Source organism: Danio rerio, chromosome 21 (genome assembly GCF_049306965.1).
Source record: "Danio rerio strain Tuebingen ecotype United States chromosome 21, GRCz12tu, whole genome shotgun sequence".
Classification (NCBI taxonomy): Eukaryota; Metazoa; Chordata; class Actinopteri; order Cypriniformes; family Danionidae; genus Danio; species Danio rerio.
This window is the reverse complement of record NC_133196.1, coordinates 41,864,697-41,890,904: the sequence shown is the minus strand read 5'-3', so window position 1 is coordinate 41,890,904 and position 26,208 is coordinate 41,864,697. Positions and strand designations below refer to the sequence as shown.

At 35.5% G+C, this 26,208-nt stretch overlaps 1 protein-coding gene across 1 annotated transcript in view; it reads left to right on the top strand.

The window, feature by feature from the left end:
• Positions 1-3,804: 3,804 nt before the first annotated feature.
• The window catches only part of pof1b (POF1B actin binding protein), a 68,756-nt gene continuing 46,352 nt past the window's right edge, over positions 3,805-26,208 (top strand). Inside the window, exons 1-2 of the mRNA XM_002666059.8 lie at positions 3,805-4,247; positions 10,514-10,582. Coding sequence (XP_002666105.7) covers positions 3,900-4,247; positions 10,514-10,582 — 417 coding nt within the window. The 5' untranslated portion in view covers positions 3,805-3,899. The remainder of the gene's footprint in view (positions 4,248-10,513; positions 10,583-26,208) is intronic.

The window sequence follows — 26,208 nt, the reverse complement described above, 5'->3', positions numbered from 1 at the left end:
TCTCGGTTGTTGTTCATGTCATTAGTCTTTTTGAAGCACAGAAGTTAACAAATGCTCAAATAATTAAATAGCAACGTCATATGGGTTTAAGCCAATGGTCTCAAACTCAATTTCTGGAGGGTTGCAGCTCTGCATACTTCAGCACCAACCACCTCCAACTCACAGCTGCTTAATAGTCTCTAGTAGTCTGGAACACCTTGACTTGTTGGATCATATGTGTTTGATTACGGTTGGAGCACTCTACTGTGCAGAGCTGCGACCCTCCTTCCAGTTTGAGAAGTTTTATAATGTTTATATTATAGGTTTAGCAATGGAGGTGCAATAACTATGGGGATGGAAGATGTTTTAAGGAAAAAGCTAAAATAAAATTCAATTCAATTCAATTCAGCTTTATTTGTATAGCGCTTTTACAATGTAGATTGTGTCAAAGCAGCTTCACAAAAATGGTCATAGTAACTGGAACAGTGTGGTTCAGGTTTTAGTGTTTAAGTTCAGTTCAGTTCAGTTCAGTTTAGCTCAGTTCAGTGTGATTTAATCATTACTGAGAGTTCAAACACTGAAGAGCAAATTCATCGATGCGCAGCTCTACCAATCCTGAACCATGCGAGGCAGTGGCGACAGCGGAGAGAGAAAAAAAACTTCACCTGATGGGAGTGAAGAAAAAAAAACCTTGAGAGAACCAGACTCAGTTGGGCACGACCATTTTAATTTCTCCGCTGGCCAAAAGTCTTGTGCAGAACTTCATTCGCCGTGGTTTATGCTGGAAGATGGCCTCAATGAAGACTCGTCTGTCCCTGGAGCGTCGCTGAATCAGACACATGTTCTCCACTCCCCACGACCATCAGCGCAGCAGCAGCTCAGGATATGGCCTGGTCCCGGATATGGAATCCTTGGGATCATCACGTCGCTGGTCTTGGATCCAATCAGTGACTCCGCCTAATCTGAGGACCTCGGGATGAGTATCCCCAGGTGAAAATAGAGAATAAAGAGAATAATTAGCGTAGCTGCTGTTCATAGTGTATATAAGCAAGATGCAGAAGCCAGTGTGGAACCCGTTAGGTGATGCATTGAGTGTATGCTTTACTAAACAGATAGGTCTTTAGTCTAGTTTTGAACTGGGAGAGTGTGTCTGAGCCTCGGACGTTATCAGGAAGGCTATTCCAGAGTGTAGGAGCCATGAAAGAGAAGGCTCGACCTCCTTTACTTGATTTTGCTATTCTAGGTACTACCAGAAGCCCTGAATTATGAGATCTTAAGGAACGAGTTGGTTCGTAGCGAGACAGAAGGTTGGTTAGATAAACAGGAGCTAGATTATTTAGAGCTTTATAGGTGAGAAGTAATATTTTAAATTCAATACGAAATTTAACAGGCAGCCAGTGTAAGGAGGATAAAATTGGGGTTATATGATCATATTTTCTAGACCTGGTCAGAACTCTGGCTGCTGCATTTTGTACTAATTGAAGTTTGTTAATAGAGGATGCTGGGCAGCCAGCTAATAGAGCATTACAGTAATCCAGTCTCGAAGTCATAAAAGCATGGACTAGCTTTTCTGCATCTGAGATGGATAGCATATTTCGTAATTTAGCGATATTTCTCAGATGAAAGAAGGCAGTTTTTGTGACATGGGATATTTGGTTTTTAAAAGTTAGATTGCTGTCTAATATGACACCCAAATCTTTTATAGTAGAGCTATAGCTAACTTTGTATCCCTCTAATTGTAAATTGAGTTGCGAGATCTGCTGTGTGCAAGATTTAGGCCCAATAAGTAATAATTCTGTTTTGTCTGAGTTTAAGAGAAGAAAATTGTTGGTCATCCAGTCTTTGATGTCTTTGATACACTCAGTTAGTTTAGAAAGTTCAGACGTCTCGTCAGGTTTAGTGGAAATATATAATTGAGTATCATCTGCATAGCAGTGAAAGCTGATCCCATGTCTTCTAATAATGTCTCCCAGTGGTAGCATGTAAATTGTAAACAGTAAAGGGCCTAAAACTGATCCTTGAGGCACCCCATACTTTACTGGGCAGATTTGTGAAGGCTGTCCATTAAGATTCACAAACTGGTAGCGGTCAGTTAAGTATGACTTAAACCATTGTAGAGCCTGTCCCTGGACACCTGTAGACTTTAAGCGATTTATGAGGATATTGTGGTCAATGGTATCAAATGCCGCACTAAGATCGAGTAAAACTAATAGCGAGACGCACCCTCGGTCAGCAGCTAAGAGTAAATCGTTGGTTATTTTCACTAAGGCGGTTTCTGTACTGTGGTGAGCCCTGAAACCTGACTGAAACACTTCAAAAATATTGTTCGTCTGCAGATAAGAGCATAATTGAGTGGAAACAACTTTTTCTAGTATTTTAGACATAAATGGAAGATTAGAAATAGGCCTATAGTTAGCTAAGTTGTTGGTGTCTAGTTGCGGTTTCTTAATAATAGGCTTAATAACAGCTAGCTTGTAAGAGTAGTAAATAAGTAGTAAATAAATATTTAATAACACAAACACATTTGAGGAATTCCATGCAAATTGTCAACATTGCCATGAAAATATAAAGTATAAAAAATATATAAAAATTAAGTTTTTAACAAAAAAAAAAAAAAAAAAAAACTGATGTTTTTGTTGGCCTAAATTTGACTACTTTAAAATCACTCAAATGTCTTTGGTAAAATAGTTTGAAAATGTTGACATGTTGACCTTTGAAAACATTGATTTGTCACATCCATAATTTTACTTCACAATGCAAAAATTAGTACATTTAAATTGAAAAAATGTATTTTTTAGAGTGCTTATATACTCATCCTTCTGATTAGTATTATTTCTTTAACATTGAGCAGTGTAATTCACAGAATTTCTACCGAGTTTGTTACAGTAAACACTTCTTTTTGGCCGTATCCATAATGCAGGTTTATTTCTTTTTTTTAAAATATAAAATGTTTACATTCATTGATATTCTTCAGATTTTTTTAACAAAACAGGTGTTACGTTTAATACAGTGTTAATGTTAAGGCTACATCCTCTGTGAATTTAAGTTTTTACTGCAAATATATCACATCCATCATACTGGAATTGCTCAGTTGTATATAAAATATACAAATTAACAACTAAAACATTTGAATGATTATATGCATAATTGTGGTAAAACATAAATAAAGTTTATTTAAAAAAAACCCTAATTTTATTAAAAAAAAAGAAAATATTATAGTAGCTTATAGGCCAAGAAAATAATTCTCAATTCAACCACAAATTATGTTGATCTATAATGGATAAAAACACAAACACCTAAAATATTGCTTAGTATTGTGTTTGTGTTGAGAATTTAAGAACAAAAGTTTATTTCTAATAAATTTAATAAAATACATAAAATGTATTTCTAAGTATAATTAATAAAATATATTAAAAGTCTGCTGTCAGCATTAGAAGTTATTCCTGTTTTTATTTTGTTTTTTTTCCATGTTTTTCAAAATTGTCATAGGACAATAATGGATGTTGTATAATAGCTTTGGACAATGATGAAAGCAAGGTGATGATCCACTTTAAATGTTGACGGTATGCTTGATCGCATTATGGTTTTAATTAAACATATTAAAATAATGCTAGTATGCAGGTTTTGAATGCATTATGTAAAAAATGTGTTATGCAATAATCTGGAAGAATTCTTTCTATTTTATTTCAGTAATGTTTGAAAACTTTGACAGGTGGGTAGAAACAATAGCTCTTCGTCACCTCCACTGTGAGAAATTTGATCTGAGGGAGGAGAGATTGAGAAAACACGCCTCTCCTCATTTATACAACTTTACCGGAGAGACGTCAGGAGTAGTCGGGCAGCGGCGCACCGGGGCTTCGCGAACTTCACAACAACAACTGAATGTTATTTCTCGTTCAAACTTCATACAACTCGCAGAAATGACTCTTCCTTACGGCCAAAGCGTGACCACCCTGAGGACCGTGACCGTCGCGGAACCGAGCAAGCAGACCGTCCTGACGTCTCCCGTCGGGTTAAGCGAAGGTTCGACGACTTACCGGACGGTGAATCTCTCGGGAGCTCAGTATCAGCCAGTCCAGTACATGAACAGTCAGGTGGAGGGCAACTTTATGTACGGGGGCGCTCGGTACCTGGTGCCCGTCCAGCAGCAGCCCGCCGAGTCCTATGTGTACGTGCGTCAGGCGCCGCGCGTCGTACAGCCGGTTTACTTACAGAACGTTCAGCCGGTGAGCCTCAGCAGCGTCGACGAGACCGACGTCAGACAGGTGGTGAGTTTTTAATATTTTCCTATTGCTGTACATCGTTATCCAAATGAATGAGTGTTAATATATCTCATTATTGCATTTAAAAAAATGACGTGTGCTGTTTGTTCAAACTACTTATTTAAAATGAACTGAAATAACACAATTCTTCAGGTGTTTTTTTGATACAACCTAATTAATTTATGCTCAATTCACTTAAATTTATAGAAAGTATTGTTAACTTAATTCCTTCACGTTATTCTAACACAAATACATACATTCTTGCAGCTTATTTTGTTGAATCAAATTAACTTTCTAGTCATTTCAACTTAACTTAGGCCCCTATATCAATAAAACTGGCTAAAAATATTAAAATAAACCTGGCATTAACTTAGTTGACAAAACATTTGTATAGGCATGAATTTTTGGATATCTATTTTAAAGTGTAGCAGTAGGCTAAGTGTTATGCAACTAATTATAATAGACAAAAAATTAAGAAAATGTCTAAAATAAGATGTGTTGGAGATAAAGGGATAGTTCAATTCTGTCATCATTTACTCACCCTTTACTTGTCACAAACATGTATGTTTTTTCTTCTTCTTCTGAACACTAAAGAGGTTATTTTGAAGAAAGTTGTAAACCTGTAACCACCGACTTCCATATTTGTTTTTCCTGCTATGAAAGTCAATTTTTGCTGGTTTGAACATTCTTCAAATTATCTTCTTTTGTGTTCAACAGAATACAGAAACTCATAAAGGTTTTTAACCACTTGAATGTGAGTAAATCGTTAGTAATGTTTCATTTTTTGCATGATCTGTCCCTTTAAATATCAGCAGTTGTTGAAAATATACTGCTCAAAAATAAAGGGAACACTTAAACAGCACAATAACTCCAAGTGTTCCCTTGTTTTTTTGAGCAGTGTATTTTGGTTCCTTTAGCAGATTATACATTGAAATTCGACATGAATGCACCTTATCAATCTTTATGGGATTTAGTCTCAAGGTACAGATTAACTAGTGCGCCACATCTTCACACTGTAATATTTAAAGCGTCAGGTATGACTATTGGATGCATGCAGCTACTAAATAATTCAGATGATTGATTCATTTGTTCTTGCCTTTATCTTTATCTAATTACAGCTTTTATTTTTAGCACAATTGGCAAAGCAAATTTTTGATATCAAGCATGTATGTGCTACATCTGACATTAATCAGCCCTTACACAATCTATTATCTGCTCAGTTGTGAGTGTGGATTTAAATCATATTTTATATCTTATATATTTTTAGAGTATTAACAATTTATATTTTATTTTAAAGCCTAAACCTTCTTTTTGTGTAAAAACATCAACAAGATTTAAATATTGAGTACACTATAAATCCATCTTCCAGTGCTGTACCCTGAATGAATCACTGTTGGAAGTCTGTGATATTAATAATTAATTTTTTAGGCCTGTCGGAACAGATTTTCTGAAAAACTTCATTGTTTTGTCATTCGTTTGGGTGTTTACATCATATCTATAATAAATGAAAGTCAGGCGACTATGATACACACACACAAACAAACACACACACACACACACACACACACACACACACACACACACTGCAGCTAAGCTTGGTTGTCAGTTTACCTTTTAGCGCTAATTAACACTGTTCACACACATTTCAGTCTTTCGCATGATGACAACCAACAATTAAGTAATGTAATTACATATTCAAAAGTTCTATTTCTTAATTCTAAGTCTGCCGATGACATATATGGCATATTTAAATGTGTATCAGAGTTTACTAGCTCTACTGTATGCGTGGTGCAGGAATTCACAGGGAATGAGGTGTGTCCCCTTGACTTGGTGTTGCCAAACCTTCCTTTAAAAAACAGCAAATAAGAACAAAGCAACAAGTAAATCCAAACTCTTTGTTTTGCCAAAGCATCACAACATACTTTTTAGTTTTTACTCCATTAACAGATTTGTTTAAACCTAAAGATGCTAAATAAATATAGCTTAAAATAGGTGGACATGATAACCTATTTTAAGCAATATTTATTAAGCATCTTTATGTTTAATAAATATTGCTTAAAGTAAGTGGACATGGCAACATTTTAAATGTAAACGTTTACCATGTAAACTGTGCTTTTGCTTAACTTGCCAAACGTAAAGTTTTTGCTTGCTTTTACTGAATAGAAATAAACAAAATGCTAAATGTGCATGACAACATAATGTTGCTATGGTAAACTAGGTGTCAATCATCATAGTTCCAGCAATTCATGACCTCTAGACATGAATTATTATTAAATTAAATGAACTATCATTATTTATTATTAAAATTGGCTTTCCCCTTTGAATTTTCCCCCTCTGTATTATATTATATTATATTATATTATATTATATTATATTATATTATATTATATTATATTATGATATATGTTTATTAGTAGCTTTGCAAAGTGACAGTGACTTAATAAAAATCATATCAAAATTAAATTTTTTGAAAAATATCTATGAAAAAGAGTGTGACATTTGCAATGTTGTTGTTGAGTTTTTGTTTTGCGTCCTTAAAATGTGTGTTAAATTTGGACTCAACATCCAGAAAATACCAGTCTAATGGGTTCTGTTTTTTAAATGTTATTGTAGGCCAATAGTAGTCATAATAATGCAAGGAAAGTGTTTGGAGGGAGTTGCCCTGTATCGTAACAGTTGCTGTCACTCAGCCTGCAGTGATAAGGTGACAGGTGTATATTGGAAGTGCTTACCACACAAATAAACACATTGCTTTATGTGGCAGAGTTTTTCATTGTAGTCAACACCCAAAACGATGTTACTGATTTTGATGTAAATCCTTTAAACTCCATTATAGTTTACAGCAAAATGTAAAAAATTGTCAATGTTTTTAAGTCGGCTTTGAACCAATATATTCACACTGTCTTTCTGTCATTATTGGCTAAAAGGAAAATTAGATTTTTATAGTAGTAAATATATATTGATATTGATATTTTTTAATAGACGATTACATTAAACAGTTATAAATCAGTTTAGGGCAGAAAACAAAAAGTAAATCAGAGCATACATAAGAAATTTTGTGCACTTTTGGTGTTTGGAACTGCGTCATTACAAGTAATAATCAGGAAGATGTTCAGATTGAGGAAACGGGCCACAAACTGTTCACACTTTATCCCTCAGGCAGACGCTGCAGATCTTTATGCAATAAAACATCGAGGCATGAAAACAGTTTTTTCCCCTCAGGCCATCCAACTTGAAAATCTAGCACCTCAGTTGCTACCTATTTTTATTGCCAGAAAAATACAGTTCTATTATTGTGTTTATGCTTTCTATAACCTAAAAAGCCACTTATTATGCAAGTTCATACTTTTATTTTTTATTCATACAGTTAAATCTAGGGCTGGACAATAGTGAAAAATATGCGATGTTGTTGAGTATTGCGATAGATCTTTCTTATGATATAACATTTTCTCTTGAAGCGTTCTGTTTTATTGGCTATCACTGTAAACAATATCCATAAATTAGCAAATTTCCGTATTTTGTGATTCATATTTTTAATTATTTTCCCCATTTATGCTTTTGAAATGCATTATGGCACCTTGATTATTTTTAACAAGTTAAACAAATTATTAAGTGAAACAAATTTAAACAAAAATAACAAATTATTTTTTGACAAGTTGAAAAGTGGCTTTTATTAGCATTTTTAATAGTTTAAAGTGATTTATTGTCTGAGTTGATGTTGTATATAATACTACAAAAACTTTGTAATAAACTTCCAGCACATTTTGAGTTATTGTACATACAAATTTCTCAATATAATATGCATTATTTTATTTTAAACTACAAAAATTTCAGCAAAAGTCAATTTTGTTAATTGATGTTGAATTTTCAACATCAAAAGTCAACAGAGCAGAGATTGACGTCCTATAATGCAATTCACAACCATAAATAAATGGGAAACACATGTGAATCACAAACCACAGGAACTGTTAATTAACAGATTTTTTTTATCGTTTATTTCATTCATTCATTCATTCATTCATTCATTCATTCATTTTCTTTTCGGCTTAGTCCCTTTATTATTCTGGGGTCCCCACAGCCGAATGAACCGCTAACTTACCCAGCACATGTTTTATGCAGCGGATGCCCTTCCTGCTGCAACCCATCTCTGTTAAACCTCCATACACTATGAACAACCCTCCATACACTCTTACACACTATGGACAATTTAGCTTACCCAATTCACCTGTACCGCATGTCTTTGGACTGTGGGGGAAACCGGAGCACCCAGAGGATACCCACGCGAAGGCAGGGAGAACATGCAAACTCCACACAGAAACACCAACTGACCTAGCCGAGGCTCGAACCAGCAACCTTCTTGCTGTGAAGCAACAGCACTACCTACTGCACCACTGCGTCGCCCTGTTTATTTATTTAATGGTATTAAATTAAACTATATTTTTCTAAATTAAACATTTTATAAAATTAAAACATTTTTCACATCTTATTATTTCTAATTCAGACAAAGAAACTGTTTTTAAGATGCAAGCATTTAATGTTTAAAACACTGAGTGAGTAAAATCCTCAGCAGATATTCTGACTCTGATTGTGCTGTTGTTAATTCCTTAATTTTGTACTGATTAACTTGTTCAATAGTTAACTTTGATTAAAGGATTTGATCCACTTCAAATGTTGACTACTCTACATGTAATTTTATTGCTTAGTTGTTTTTTCTTAATTTAATGTCCTCTCTGTCCTCTTGTGTTGATATGTATGTACAGTATATACCCTGAGCTCTTTTAAACCAAACAAATTTCTTGGGTGTTTGCGCATGTAAAGCTCATTCTGCTTCTGATCATTTTAAATCAAGTATGTGTAGAAACACTGAAGTAAACAAACAGCAATGTGATCACCCTGTAAAGACCACTTTATTAAATCTTACATAATAAATTAGTAGCAAACCTGTTAAACAGGTCAATGCAAGTCAGTTCTTGAACATTCAAATGTTCAGTTGTTGAAATGAAGAGAAGAAGCTGGTGGGACATGACAATGGGAAGATGGGCTTTGCTATCCAAATAAAGTCCAAATGAAGATGTTTGTTATCTCTTGCAGTTGCCTTTAAACACCCAGAACTGTCTTTCAACTTAAAATTCCAATTACAGAATAAAAGCACAATAAAACCACACAGGCTGGGGTAGATTCAAACAAAAGTCAACTATACAATGAAACTAAAATTGGACTGACAGCTTGAACTTATTGGCCTGATCACAGAATAAATTTTCAGTCAATTATGGATTATATCCGCTAGTTGGTGAACTTCATGACAGGACATGTTGTGTGCAGCAGACGCACAGTTTAAAAGAGCTTTGGTAGAGGAAAGACAACATTGTATTGGCAGTGTTTTTCCCCATGAAAAAAAGAGAACTTGATTTTGCGAAAAAAAATATTTAGATGTTTCCTTGTTTTCTGCAGTCAATATTTTAAACAAAATCTGTTGTCGTTTGTTGTGTTGTTTTGCATTGACTAAATGCATCAATTATTGGCTTCCAAATGTAAATGGTTATCTGTAGCTTTATATTTTTGCGCACTGGTTACTTTTTTTGTATAAACATAACTAATATTTATATAAATATAAATAGTTTGAAGAAATACACATTGCACAGTATGTCTGATAATGTTTTTTCTTCTGGAGAAAGTCTTATTTTTTTTATTTTGGCTTAAATAAAAGCATTAAAAAAATTTTAAAAGCCATTTTAAGGTCAAAATTATTAGTGCCTTTAAGCTAATTTTTTTTCGATAGTCTACAGAACAAACCATCATTATATAATATCTTGCCTAATTACCTTAACCTGCCTAGTTAACCTACAGTAATTAACCCAGTTAAGCCTTTAAATGTCACTTTAAGCTGTACAGAAGTGTCTTGAAAAATATCTAGTCAAATATTATTTACTGTCATCATGGCAAAGATAAAATAAATCAGTTATTAGAAATGAGTTATTAAAACTGTTATGTTTAGAAATGTGTTAAACAAATCTTCTCTCCGTTAAACAGAAATTAGGGAAAAAATAAACAGGGGGGTTGATAATTCAGGGGGCTAATAATTCTGACTTCAACTGTAAGGTTATGTGTCTTAATGTGTAGTTTTTTTTGTTGACTTATTTTTTATTTAATATGTCTGTAAATCTAAACCCATTCAATTTCAATTCAAATTAAGGAAGAAAGACCTGTGAGACAGAATGTTATGCAACTCTGCCTGATTCATTTATGATATTTCTTTTGTTTTTACTATTCAGAACATAAATGGACAAACAACAGTCTTCAGCCAGTTATCCAGTCCAGTCAAGAGTCCTGAACCATCTGAGGTAACAAAATAACATCTACCCTCCACTCTAACAAGCACATGTTCAGTAGCATCTAATGAGCAGTTCCAAGCAAATGTCAAGGTTGCCATGAAAAAAAAGTTGTTTGTGTAGGCTTTTTTACTCAAAAATGTCTGGCATTGTTTTTAAAACAATTTCATTTGCTTTACCAAAGTCACACAAGTACCGATTTCACATCTGTCAGATGCATAACTGATAGATGTCACATGCGTAACGCAGCTTTTAAATGCAAAAAGTACAACCTCATATCAAAAGAAATAGGGACAGTATGGAAAACGCATACAAAAAAGAAAGTGATTTTTTATTTATTTTTTATTTTTTAAATACATATTCCAATTTTGGTTTTTGCAATATATTTTCTGGTGTTTTTAATTTTTAAAAACCATTTTAAGGTCAAAATCATTAGCTCCTTTAAGTTATATTTTTTGATAGTCTAAAGTACAAACCATCATTATACAATAACTTGCCTAAATACCCTAACCTGCCTAGTTAGCCTAATTAACCTAGTTAAGCATTTAAATGTCACTTTAAATTGTATAGAAGTGTCTTGAAAAATATCTAGTCAAATATTATGTACTGTCTTCATGGCAAAGATAAAATAAATCAGTTATTAGAAATGAGTTATTAAAACTATTATGTTTAGAAATGTGTTGCAAAAATCTCTCTGTTAAACAGAAATTGGGGAAAAATAAACAGGGGGCTAATAATTCTGACTTTAAATGTATATAACGCTGGAATTGCTCAATACTTTTTAAATACATTCATATGGCTTACACATAAACATACACAGACACACATCTAAAGTCACCCTTGTCCTGTTTTCTTAACCTCATTCCATGTAACACACAATCAATATGCAGTGTTATGCACTAGTAATGGGTAGTTCACGAACGATTCGTTCATTTTGAACGAATCTTCGATATGACTCGGGAACTACGAGTCCTCTCAGGGAGTGATTTGTTCATCCGCGCGTGCGCACATTTGTGCAGGTAGTATCGTTAATTTCAAGTCTTCATCACAGAAGCCAATCATACGCGTTTAGAGCCGGAAAAAGAATTGATTCGCTCACCTCTCGAGTCCTCTATTTGGTCTGAGTCACTCGTTCATCACGAGCCAATCATATGCGTTTAAAGCCGGAAAAAGTTGTCATCCGTTTATCTCTCGAGTCCTCTATCAGGTCGGAGTCACTCGTTCCTCAAAGGCCAATCATTCGCATTTAGAGCCGGAAAAAGAATTGAACCGTTCATCTCTCTAGTCCTCGGGTTTGAGTCATTCTGTCACGTGATGAACGAACGATTATGGCTCCTATCGGCTGTGCATTGGTTAAGATAATATGTGACTGTCAGTGTAACGTGAATAAACCCCTGACATATGAAGAGGTGAGCTGAGCAAAGAGGCAAAAATGCCCAAAGACAAAAGAGCAGGTCAACATTGAATTATTATTTTCTCCTTCTTATATTCTACTTATGACTTATTTGATGTGTGATCAACCTTTAGGGCTAGTTGTAGATGTGTTTGGAAGCAATTCGTAACATTTTAATAATATTTTGGCAAATTGAACCATATGAACGAAATGACTCGAAAAAAGATTCGTTCATCTTAATGAACGAGACTCAAAGATCCGAGTCAGTAAAATGATCCGAACTTCCCATCACTATTATGCACACACTTTCTCTCTGTTTTTTTTTTTTTTAAACTTGTGAGATGAGCCGGGAGAACAAGCTTTAGTGCAAGCCAGGCTTTTGTGTGTGTGTAGTTGCACGCACATGCTAATATGACAACAATTTCAGCGTTTGAGCATAAGTGAAGTACCTGCAGGGTGTAGGGTGTGTCTCACTGAAAGAATGGACTCAGTAATTCCCAGAGGAGACAGAGTGTTGACGCCCATTTAGATTGGACCCACAGTAGTCATAATTTTGCAAGGAAAGTGTCGGAGGGAGTTGTCCTTTATTGTAACTGTTGCTGTCAACCAGCCTGCAGGTGATAAGATCATGACAGGTGTATATTGAAAGAGCTCTGCTGTGTACTACACTCAAACATGTTGATTAGTTTGGCAAAATATGTATTTTGACATAATTCAGCAATGAGCTTTAAGGGTTTTCTGGGGTGACTTGTTTACAAAGAAAACAATGGTGATGGTGGAGCACATGCTTGACATACAAAAGTAAAATTTCACATGTAATTTACATTTCTGAGCTGCTAATTTGTGAAATTATTCTCAGCATATTCAGTTATATTGATCTTTATTTCTATAGCACTTTTACAATGTAGATTGTGTCAAAGCAGCTTCACATAGAAGATTATAGTAAATTGAAACAGTGTCCGTTCAGTTTTCAGTGTTGAAGTTCAATTTAGTTCAGTTCAGTGTGGTTTAATATTCACTGCTGAGAGTTCAAACTGGTTCAAACAGCTGCTCAACAAGCCGCAGGACCCGAACAGATTTCTGCGGTGCGAGAATACATTTCCGGATAAAGCGAGGGAGCGGTCGGTAACAGGTTTAATTTGGGACGGGAGCGGGCCATCTAGCAGTATTGCTCCCGACTCCCGAGCGGGCACGCGTATGTATGTGTGTAAATGAAATAGCGCAATGTTGTTTTTAGCTTGTTTGTTGCTGTGTGTGTATGTGTGTGCGCACGCGCAAATGAGGTGTGTGTGTGTGTGTGTGTGCGCGCGAATGAGAGAGAGAGAGAGCTTTGTCTGTGTGTGTGTGCTTGGTGCTTATGTGTGTGTGTGTTTAAACAGACAGCTTGTTATAGGCTGTCTGGACTCCGTATAGCTGGGTGGTTTTCGGTTTTGTTCTCCCCCCGCTCTTTAGCGGGATCGGGCGCAGCAGGTAGAAAACGGGGCGGGTCGGGCAGCGGGACAACAAATGCTCAATGTAAGCGGGAGCGGTCGGGTTCGGACTAAAACCTGGTGGGTGCGGGCGGGAGCGGGATTCAAAATTTAGTCCCGCGCAGATCTCTATCCCAAACCATGCAAGCCACTGGCAACAGCGGCGAGGAAAAAACTTCACCAATTGGCGAAAGTGAAGAATTAAAAAACCTCGAGAGAAGCCAGGCTCAGTTGGGCACAACCATTTCTCCTACGGCCAAACGTCTTGTGCAGAGCCGCAGTCTAGGCGCCGGAGACTGGAGAACACTAGACATAGAGGTTACCGGCTGGTGTACAGGCTGTCTGTCAGAATCAATGTGCGGACTCGTCTGTCGCTGCGGACTTACAAGGATCAGTGTCATGCTCTCTACTTCCCCATGACCACCACAGCAGCTGCTCAGGACACGGCCTGGTCCAAGATTATGGAAACCTCAGGAATAATGAAAAAATACTAACATAAGCGCAGTTGCCGTTCAAATTACAATGTCTTTAAGTGTTCCCGGCTCCGGTTGCCCAAATTAATGCAGACTAGCAATCCTTTAGAGCAGGGGTCTCAAACTCGCGGCCCGCAGGCCATTTGCGGCCCTCAGTGCAATATTTTGTGGCCCGCGCCGACCGCTGTACACTGACAGAATCAGCGCTGATTCTATCCGTACACAGCGGTCATTGGCATTCCCCGCCCGCCGTGTAAACAAAGGGGCGGGGATGCCGGTGACATCACCACGCACCCCGCTTCTTTGTTACACGCTGTGATGGGCGGGAAGTGACGGGAGGGAACTCGCGCCGGCCAGAACCAAGGTAAGCTGTTCCCGCCCCTGCCTGCCACTTAGCTACCTATCTGCAGCCTGCCACCTACCTAGCTACAGCCTGCATCTTATATATATTATAGGTAGATACAGACTGGTACAGACTGATGTGACTGGAGTGGGGTGGGGGTGTTTTATTTATACATATATATGCCTTTTTTTTAGGTGAGGGCAGGCACGTGCACACATAGGGCTCAACCTGTGCAGTGCACATGCCCTTTTTAGTCTTGGATAGAAAGTGCCCTTCCAAAATGATCAAAAGTGCCCCCGCGACGCGGCACACCTTCGGTCCCGCCCTTTAGTAGGCGCGCGACAACACCGCTCTTGATTACACGCGCGACAACACAGCTGATCAGTACGCGCGCGATAACACCACTCTTCAGTACGCGCGCGATAACACCGCTCTTCAGTACGCGCGCATCCACTCTGCAGATCTGCACCAATCACCCCCCCCCCCAAGTTCCATACTGAGGGTCTCAACTGCTTCCTCTCTAAAGCCAAATGTGGTTCAGATTTGTGAAAAGAAGCGCTGTCAAGTCTCTGGCAGCAAGGAGTAGGCAAAAGATGCCATGTTCAGAAGAACTGTTCATAATCTTCACTCAATGTTCTATTAATGTTCAGGACACTTCATGTTCAGAAGAAATAATTAAAACTGTTAATAATGACATTTGAGGACTTTTTTTTTTGTGAAATCCCTTATGCGGCCCAGCCTCACCCAGACTTTGCCTCCTGCGGCCCCCAGGTAAATTGAGTTTGAGACCCCTGCTTTAGAGGATTTTATTTCAACAGAATTTGTGTTTTATGTTTATGCTAATGCAAAGAGATGTGTCTTTTATCTAGTTTTAAACTGACAGAATGTATCTGCCTCCCGAACTGTGCTAGAAAGGCTGTTCCTGAGTTTAGATGCCAGATATAAGAAAGATCTACCTACACTAGCATATATGAGTACAATATTAAATTTTTGCACATACATTATCCAAATCCAAATCTGAAGCTAATCTAACAAAATAATCTACGATAATGGTCAAAAATGAGTACAACTAAATGTATATGTCAGGGAAAAATCAGGAGAAACCAAAGATATAAAAAAAGTTTAGTTAAAAACCTTGTAGTTTGTAATTTGATTTAAATGTATTTTCTTTATGTTTCTAAAGATGTTAGATGACTGAAATATTATTTTATTAAATATATTCATTTAAAGGCTGCACAGTGGCGCAGTGGGTAGCACGTTCTCCTCACAGCAAGAAGCTTGCTGGTTTGAGCCTCGCCTGGGTCAGTTGCCATTTCTGTGTGGAGTTTGCATGTTCTTCCCGTGATCGATTGGGTTTCCTCCGGGTGCTTCGGTTTCCCCCACAAGTCCAAAGACGTGGTACAGGTGAATTGGGTAGGCTAAATTGTCTGTAGTGTATGAGTGTGAATAAGTGTGTATGGAGGTTTCCCAGTGATGGGTTGCAGCCGGAAGGTCATCCGCTTCATAAAACATATGCTGGATAAGTTGGCGGTTCATCCCACTGTAGCAACCCTAGATTAATAAAGGGACTAAGATAAATTGATAAAATATTCATTTTCAAAATGCAGTGTAATGTGTATTTAAATAGTGCATTTATTGTGTATAAACCCAAAGCGCTTCACAATGAGGAGGATCTCTCCACACCACCATCAGTGTGCAGCATCCAGTTGGCAACACTGCCAGTGCACTGACGACACACCAGCTATTGATGGAGTGGAGAGACAGTGATAGTGCCAATTGGGTGGATGGGGATAATTGGGAGAGCATGATCAGTAAGGGCTTATAGTGGGAATTTGGCCAGCACATCAGGGTTACACCCCTACTCTTCTACGAGTACTGCCATATTAAATGACCACAGAGAGTCAGGGCCTCAGTTTAACGTCGCATCTGAAAGACCGCACTCACTGACAGTATAGTGTCCCCTTCACTATACTGGGGCATTAGTACTCACACAGACCGCAGGTTGAGCGTCTGCTTCTGGTCTCACTAACACCACTTCCAACAGCAACCTAGTTTTCCCATGTGGTCTCCCATCCAGGTAATGACCAGGCACAACCCTGCTTAGCTTTAGTGAATTACCGGTTTTGGCTTGGAGGGTGATTTAGCTGGTACTCATTTATACTGAGCACTGTATATTAGATATTAGAAGTTATTAAAAAGGTACAGGTCTAAAAAAAACATTTTAAGGACAAAAAGAATAGGCCTATTACAGTAAAGATTATTACAGTAATAGCACAGAGAAACAATATTCCTTCCAATATTAATATAATATAATATAATATAATATAATATAATATAATATAATATAATATAATATAATATAATATAATATAATATAATATAATATAATATAATACTATTGTATTTTCCGATCTAATATAAATATTTTTATACAAATCTTTATATTGATATTTTATAATGTGAGCTAGCATTAAAGCCTTTTTTATAATAAATAGTAATAATTACAAAATAAATAACACATTTAAAATGCCACACACTGGCTGTCCATTCTCTGTATTTCTCCTATTAAAGCAACTAATTTGCAAAATGTGTTTAGACTTGATTTTTAGTAATGACATAAAGTAAATTAACCACTTATAATCCTAGTAAATTATGTTGCATGATTCATTTAAATAATCTCCTCACTTCAGCTTTGAAAGGGAAACACCTGCAAATGTATTTGTTACGCAACATGGTCAGCCGCCACACCTTATTTAATCCTCACAGTTGTCTTTTAAGAGTTTGTGCTTGTTTGAAATGTTAGTGAATCTGGACATATGACATTCAGGTTCTCAATTGATTAATAACTCTTTTTTTTTTTTTTTGAGTTTGGATGTTACAATTTAGAAGCTTGGCTTGGATACATTTTAATAGACTTTTAGATGCATATTGCAAATAAGTTGTTCACTTTTCTTGCAGTTATAATTTTAAGCAGTCCTTTTATTTCATCAAACATGATTTTTGTGCACTCAAAAAAGAAAGTTTTTTTTGTTCTGTAGACTATCGAAAAAAATTGCTTAAAGAGGCAAATAATTTTGTCCTTAAAATGGCTTTGAAAAAACTAAAAACTGTTTTTATTCTAGCCGAAATAAAACAAATAAGACTTTCTCTAGAAGAAAAAATATTATCAGACATACTGTGAAAATGTCCTTGCTCTGTTAAACATCATTTGGGAAATATTTAAAAAAGGGGGAGGAAAAAAACAACGGGGGCTAACAATTATGACTTCAACTGTATATTGTGATATGAATACAATTTCATCAGATGGCTTGATTATTTTTATTTGGAAGGAATTGATCATTTTAGATTGAATGGGATGATTCTAGGGCAGCGCATCTACATAAAATATAATAAACAATCTTTGAGTATGGATAAATACAATAAGATAAAAATAAAAAAAACAGTGTTTTGTGGTTTTCAGAGGAGTCTAACAGTATTTAGGTAGAGCAATTTATTAAGCAAATGTAAAATAATAGTGTGCAGTCTTAATTGTATAAATAATTCAATAAAATTAATCAATATTAAAGTTACAATTGGTACAATTTCTTTAAAGAAAATGCTTTTAGGTGGCACGGTGGCTCAATGGTTAGCACTGTAACCTCAAAGCAAGAGGGTCGCTGGTTCGAGCCCCGAGTTGGCATTTCGGTTTGGAGTTTACATGTTCTCCTAGTGTTCACGTAGGTTCCCTCCAACCGCTCTTGTTTCCCCCACAGGCCAAAGACATGCAGTATAGGTGAGTTAAATAAACTAAATTGTCCGTAGTGTATGAGTGTGCATGTGAATGAGTGTGTATGGGTGTTTCCCAATACTGGGTTGCAACTGGAAGGGTATCTGGTGAATAAAACCAACACAATCTCACAACAATTCGTAACTTTGTGATTTCTAATTCGTATCGTACAATTTAATACGATTTGCTTATCGGGTTTAGGAGCAAGGTTGAGTGCCACATCTCTTTTTCAAAATCATACATTTTCTTACAGCTGAACCCGTATGAATTAGATACTGAACTGACAAAACATAAAATACTTAAACATATGCTGGAATAGTTGGCAGTTCATTCCGCTGTGGTGACTTCTCGAATAGAGACTAAGCTGAAGGAAAATGAATGAATGAATGAATGAATGAATGAATGAATGAAATGCATTTAAATTCCTCAAACCATCACAGGCCTCAAAAACATGCAAATTACAAATTATATTTCCAGACTTGACAGTACATATCTTGCTACAGTATGTGACTATTGCAAATGATCACATTGCGATATTGTTGCTAAAATTATATATTTTGCAGGCCTAGTGACTATTTTATTAAATTATTTTGTGCATCAACTAACTACACAAGATTATGTAAGAAAAAAAAACGGTCCCACTTCATATAAAGTGTCCTTAACTACTATGTACTTACATCAAAAAATAAATACAATGTACTGACTTTGTTTATAATGTGTTTGAGAACACTTGTGGTGCTTTTGAGTTGGGATAGAGGTTGGGTTATGGACAGGTTTGGTAGCATGGGTAGGTTTAAGGGTGGGTTAAGGTGTAAGGGATTAGGGTTAGGGTGTAAGAGATGGTCAACAGTGTTGAAAAGTGTTGTACAAAAGTTAATTACAGATGTAATTGCATACATGTATTTAATCAAGCCTAAGCACACAGTAAATACATGTATTTACACAATAAGTACATTGTAACAAACTATTAATTCCTGTGTAAGTACATATTAGTTAAGGCCACTTAATATAAAGTATAGGACCAAAAAAAACACACACAGATTCACATAATATTGATTATGTTTCTGCATTTAAGCTGCTGTAGAAGAAAATGCATATACTGTGTTAGCTTATATATCTCTCATGAAGTCTAAACATTGCTAACACAAAAAAACCAGGCATCCCCAGTCAACAAGCGGGCCTTTTGAGCTTTTTCATGCGCAAACAGCAACTTTACGCACAAAAGAAATTGCAAAACGCATAAAACCCCCTTGAGTATTATCTATATGGGTGCAGCATGCAGATTTTTCTGTGGTTTTTAACCCATGAACATGAAGGTCTTGTTAGTGTGTTTCATGTACTGTAAGGTTGAATCATGCGCCTTTCATACGGCCTCTCCTTAAGTTTGAAAAGCATTACACTCAGTGATTTAAAGATAGCTGTCACAGGGTTGTGCTTGAAGACATGCTGGGACAGGAGTTGGGAGTTCATCATCAGCTTTAGGTTTCGTACACAGAGGAGGATTTAGATTTAATTAGGCGTCTTGCACTCATCACATTTTTGTTGTCTAAAATATTCGGATTGTAATGTGAATTTGCATTGAGGATTTGTTAGGAGTTTCACATGATGTCATTATGATGTAATGAACAGTGATGACACAAAATGGGCTTGATTACCTGAGTATTTTGTGGGAACAAAGTAGAATACTGAATCTATTTAAAGGTATGTATAAATGGATATGCATTTATCTGACAATTTTTTTTTTTATTAGTTAGATGGCGACCAGAAATCAGTTTTTTTTAAATGTAGATGTGGGTTTAGGAAACAGTTTTGTTGACAGTCATTTATATATTTGAGTTTCAATATGGTTAATTTTAATAATGCTTATATTGCTTTTTTTCTTTTTTATAAAGGCAATTTAGAAATACAGTAGTCTGTAATCATGACTTATTATTATATAAGACTTAAAGAGCAGAGTTGAAGCCTTCAGCACATTTCAGCACATTTTCCCCATGATTTGACTGTTTGACAGCTGCCTCTGAAAAGATCTTGATTTCTGCTCCACTCTTGCAAAACAGTCACTTAGAGCCAAATCTCAATGCAAAAGCCATGTGAAGTTTCAAAGTCACATTGCAATGAGATTACAGTATGTAAAAATGTAATGATTATTTTCTAGGAAGAGTCCTTGGGTGTTTAAATCATTTGAATTAAGTGTTTTAAAATGTTAAATAATTAGCTTTTAAACTCTGATCATATGATTTTAAATGGCAAAACTATTTTCAAATGTTTAGTATTGAAGGTAAGTCATAACGTAATTTTAACTCATTGGAAATATGGGCCTCAGCATTTTTGCGAAGTAAAAAATACATTGCCCTCGATACATTTCGTTGCCCATTTCAGATGGCAAATCCAATAGAAGGCGCTGTGTACATTTTTGCACATCTGAAATGTTACTTAGGGTACATTTTAGCTGCTTTTCCACTATTGGGCTGAACGGTTTGGTTGTGTAACCATTCCATTTCTTGTCGAGTCCACTTGCCTCAGAAAACCGTTTCATTTTCCACATTATGTAACTCTTTGGAATTTGAAACAAATGTATCAGCCATTGGCATGGTAATGGAAGTGTAATGTAAACAAGCTATAAACACCGACCAGATATTTCTGTTTTTGAGACTCCTTTTTTCCCGTTATTTACATTTTTGAATAAAAAAATTTTAGAAATAAATAGCTCTTTGGAGCAACTAGCAGCTAAGCAACAGTGTGGCGACGTCAAACGCACACGCACACACACACAGACACACACACTGCCAGTCTAACACGGTTCTGCACAGAGCCAAAACATCCATGAGAGAAAAGTGCACTGCAACTATATAGTTTTACCTTGATTTTGCATTGCTTCTATCTCTCTAATTCCTATCTCTTTTGTTGAACCGTGTTTCACTGGACTCAAACTAAGCGCTCTGCATTCAATTGAATTCAATTCATCTTTATTTCTAGTGTTTTTAAAGTGTAGATTATGTCAAAGCAGCTTCACATAGAATTAAAACTTTGTTAGTCCAGTTTTCAGAGTTGAAGTGCAGTTTAGTTCAGTTCAGTGTGGTTTAATTTTCACTACTGAAAATCCATACACTGAAGAGCAAATCCATCGATGCGCAGCTCCACAAGTCCTAAACCAAGCAAGCCAGTGGCGAAGAACAAAACATTACAGTTGACAGAAATTAAGGAAAAAAAAAAACCTTGAGAGAAACCAGGCTCAGTTGAGGGTGACCATTTCTCCACTGCCCAAACTTCGAGTTTCAGTCTAGGCACCGGAGGCTGGAGAACGTTAGACAATTCATGGAGAAGCTGCAGGTGTGAGTAGGTCACCGGTGGGTGTATAGGCTGGCTTACGGGATCAATGCGGACACTGGATCTTTTTAGGAACCAGTCTCACGCTCTTCACTCCTTCATGACTGCCACAGCATCTGCTTAGGATATGACCTGATCTAGGATTATGGAGACCTTAGGATAAGGAAAAACAGACTAGCAGAAGCGTAGATGGCCTTCGAATTATAATGTTTTTTGGGAAGTGTTCCCAGTTCTGGTTGCCCTAATTAATGTAGCCTTACAATCCTTTAGAGCAGTGGTTGTCAAACGTTTTTCATCAAGTACCACCTCAGAAAAAAATTGTCTCTCCAAGTACCACCAAAATGAGCAGTATTGAAATACAGTAGCATAGTAGGCATAGTAAAGTAGCTACAACTCTGCACAGTTAAAAAACTTGGCAGATTACCTCAGAAATATAGGCTATATGTCATATATGGCATATTATATACATCATTTTTGATAAATTTTGAAATGTGTGTAGCATGTACATTACATATTTAATTCCTCTGCGTACCACTAGAAGGAAGCCTGCGTACCACTAGTGGTACACGTACCACAGTTTAAGAACCACTGCTTTAGAGGTTTTAAATGTCAAAATCATTTATGTGTTTTATGTGTATGCTAATGCAAATAGATGTCTCTTAAATCTAGTTTTAAACTGACTGCCTCCCAAACTGTACTAGGAACTGTGCTTGGGAAATGGCAACCAAAATTGCCATTAATACTGTCATTTTTTGACAGTGTAGATAAGAGAAGCAAATGTGTTCCATGACAAATCATACCGTTAAGTTGTTCTGTGGTGTTTATTTGGTGTTGCACAAAAAACAGCATGAAAATAGTCCTTTATTCATCGATATTATGTCACTGTAAATATCTTTAGTGTGAAAAGGAACAAATGTTGTTTGAGTCACACTGCCCCAGAAAGTAAATAACATAGAAACTGCTGCCAAACTGTTAAAGTACATTTTTGCGTATTCAGATAAATGTAGGCACATATTTCCAATGAACATGTGTTGGTACATTTTATTTACTATTAGAACTTTCATCATCACTTAATAAATAGACTGGAATATTGATTAATTGATTTAGGGCTGCACAATATTTTGTTCCAGCATCAATATCGCAATGTTCAAATTTCCAATAGTCACATTGGGATTAATGTATCATGACCCAATATAATAGGTTCTAATAGTATGGAAGATTTTTATTTTAATGTGTTTTTAAGGCCTGTGATTGAGATTTCAAGCTAATTAAAACCATTTAGGCACAAGAAAATATCATGCTTGCCACTTTAACTAAGATGAATTGCGTTTATTTATACAATGAAGACTATATGGTGTTAATTTACATTTGATTATTGCATTTTAAACTTCAGTGCTGTTAACCTTCACAGAAAACCATGAAATACTGTTTATTTAATTTTATTCTACTGTTTTCATCTATGCATTGTTACATTGTATATTTTTGCATAATTTGGTATATTTTATGCAAATGTACTCATCCCAATTGATGTAAAATTATTAATTCTTTCCAAACGGTTGTCAAATTATATTCTTATTGCAATATAAATAGCAGAAAAACTAAGTATCAAAATGTAAATGCAGCCCTAGATTGATTGATTGATTTGATTATTATTATTTTCTTTACAATGGATAGTGAGAACACGTTTCTTGTTATTTTGTTTTATATTCATATAAATGCACACAACCTGCAGTCCTTTAAAACCTTTAAATGTTAGTCCTCTGTATCTCTCCAGTGGTTTTACACAACTTTATTTTGAAAGCCGAGCTCCTGCTTCCTTTCAATGCAGACCAGAGCAATGACCCGCTGTTCTCGCTCTGGAACAGAGAAGCTTTTGGCTCACACGTTGACCTATTTTTGCACACAGTACAGGTATTGTGGAAGGCAGAAGCCGGAATGAACATCCCGCTGTCGCAGGTTAACTCAAAAGGATAGTCTCTCCTCATAATTCCCTGGGAACTGGCTCATCATAAAGCTAGATAAGATAGGATATTGAAGTTTGTTCAGTTTGCCTCAAAGCTGCAGGGCTTATTTTGGACTGATTATTCGATGTGCATAATTTGCATCGTAACAAGCATGGTAATTTTCGAAACACTTGCACTGTGCACTTACACTTGCACAATTCAAACAGGATACTTTTTGAATACGATAAACATCTTTAATCAAATAGTAATTGCAAATCGTCAAGAAGTTCATGTGTTATCAGACAGTCGTAAACAAGAATGTGCCCTTTGTAGTGGCCTTGGACTAAACCAAACACTCTTAACAAGTCAAATCAATTATTTAGGTTAATTAAGCAAAACTGTTATGGATTCAGACTGTTCACTTGTAAATTTTGAAGCCAGTACAGCAGTATTCATTTTGGCAATGATAATAGGGATGAAATATATTTGTTGTTTATGACTTGAAACAAACATTCTAAGTAGACTGAAAACTATGAATGAATGCGTGCGCTCTGATTTGCTCATCTTATGAATGACCAGCGCAATGCATCGTTCAAACAAATTAGAATAAAAATTCATGTTGGTTAGTTTTTATGTTTAAAACATTGTTTTATGTTTTATGTTATGTCTTTTTTATTTTTGTCTTTTTTTCATCATAGATATTTGTTATCCTGTTATCTAATGATATCGTCCCGACTTTGTCTTATCTTAGGCTTGGAAATTAAAAGTTGTCAACATAAATGTTTACCATTATTTTTGTTGATTAAAAATAACCAACCCAGGCTCATTGCTGATACAAACCCAGGTCTACATTTCTGGGCACAGCAAAATACATAACCGGAGGTACATCTGGGAATACCGAAAATCCATCTGTATGGAGGTAATTGGTCAGCTGGTAACGCTAAAAGGAACAGATGCTGTTGGCACCGTTATACCGCGCCATAGCAGTTGTTTGAAAGAGGAAAAGCAACCATATGTACCTCTAGCTACATAATTCGCACTCTCCAGAAATGTAGACAGGGGGTACATTTCCACAATGTGCCTGAATTAACATTGCCCTACAAAGGATTTAAAGGCAATTTTAAAACTTTTTAAAACTGCTGTTTTTAATTTTTTTTAAAAACAGCAGTTGGCAGTTCTTTCTTTCTTTCTTTCTTTCTTTCTTTCTTTCTTTCTTTCTTTCTTTCTTTCTTTCTTTCTTTCTTTCTTTCGCTGTTCATTTCTAAAATTAAACCAGTAGCAAACATCAAGAGCTTGCAAATCTGAATGTGAGAACTTGTGACAATAATATTTGTAAGTGTACTTTGAAATTTACACTCTCAGCTCAGATGTGAAAAACTGAATCTCTCTGTTTGCACACACAGAAAATAATCAAAACACCCGTGAATTCAAAGTTGCAGATTAATAGTTATGAATTTGTAAAATGTCATTCACATATAAAATGACAGATAGCAAATTTACCTGAGCACTTTCTTTAAGTCTCGTTGTACAGCCACTAAATCGGCACTCACAACCTCTCAGATTTGGTAATCCAAGTTCAGATCCTCGCGCTGTGACTTTTTTGATATTCCTGTTGCAAAACTCACTTGTGCACTTGTAGATGGGGACTGTGGCATGAGGGCTAAAGCTATTTTATTGGCCGATGCCTGATCAATGACCAATGTTTGGAGTCAGTAGAATTTAAATGTTTTAAATTAAGCTTCCCCTGCTCACCAAGGCTGCATTTATTTAATCAAAAATACAGTACGAACTGTAAAATTGTGAAATGTTACTGCACTATAAAATAACTGTTTAAAAGTAGTTTATAATTCAATTGAATAATTCATTCCAGCAATTTTAATGATGAATTTTCAGCTTCATTACTTCTTCAGACACAAGATCCTTCAGAAAATAATTTAAAATACTATTATTATTATTATCATCATCATCATCATCCTACTCATCATCATCATCATCATTATCATTATTATTATTATTTTTTAATTATTATTATTATTATTATTATCATTATTATTATTATTAATAATAGTAATAAAAGCATTAATGACTGAAGTAATAATTTTTTTAAATTACATTTTTATTAAAAATTGTAATAACTTTTTTTACATTTAATAAATGCTGCCTTGATGAACATAATAATTTTCTTTAAAAAAAAAACACTCACAAAACTTTTGACTGGTAGTGTATATATTCATTTGGTCTCTTTTTCTCTTTTCATTTACTTATTTATTTTTACATTTTATTTGCATTACTTGATTCGATTTTGTATATTTTTAATTTCATTTGATTTCTAATACAATTTCTAATATATGTATATATTTTACAAATTTAATTTAGTTTTTGTTAAAAAGGTTTTAATTATTATTTCATTATTTTAACTAGAAAAAAGTTACTCAACATTATTCAACTCTTTACCTTCATGTAGTTAATTAATGTCAATTTACTTTTATTGTCAGTGATTTGATATTCATTAACTACGTACATGAAGGTACAGAGTTGTACAATGTTTGTTGCGTAATCAACATTTCTGGTTAAAATAATAAAACAAGAATAAAAAAAAAACCCTAACATTTGCTTACATTTTTTGCTTAAGCCAATATGATAAATATTAGTGGTCATAGCATTTTTATATCTTTATTATCATGGGTTAGGGTTAGTCAGTTGATTAGTTAGTTAGTTAGTTAATTAGTTAGTTAGTTAGTTAGTTAGTTAGTTAGTTAGTTAGTTAGTTAGTTAGTTAGTTAGAGATCACAGAGTGCACCCTGATGAAGAACATCCATCGCATTCCTGCACAGAGTTTCTTGACACTTCTTTACTAGTAAACAGCTGAGTGAAATTTGCATATAAGAGAGACTTGAACTTGTCTGAACCGCTCTGGGACATCT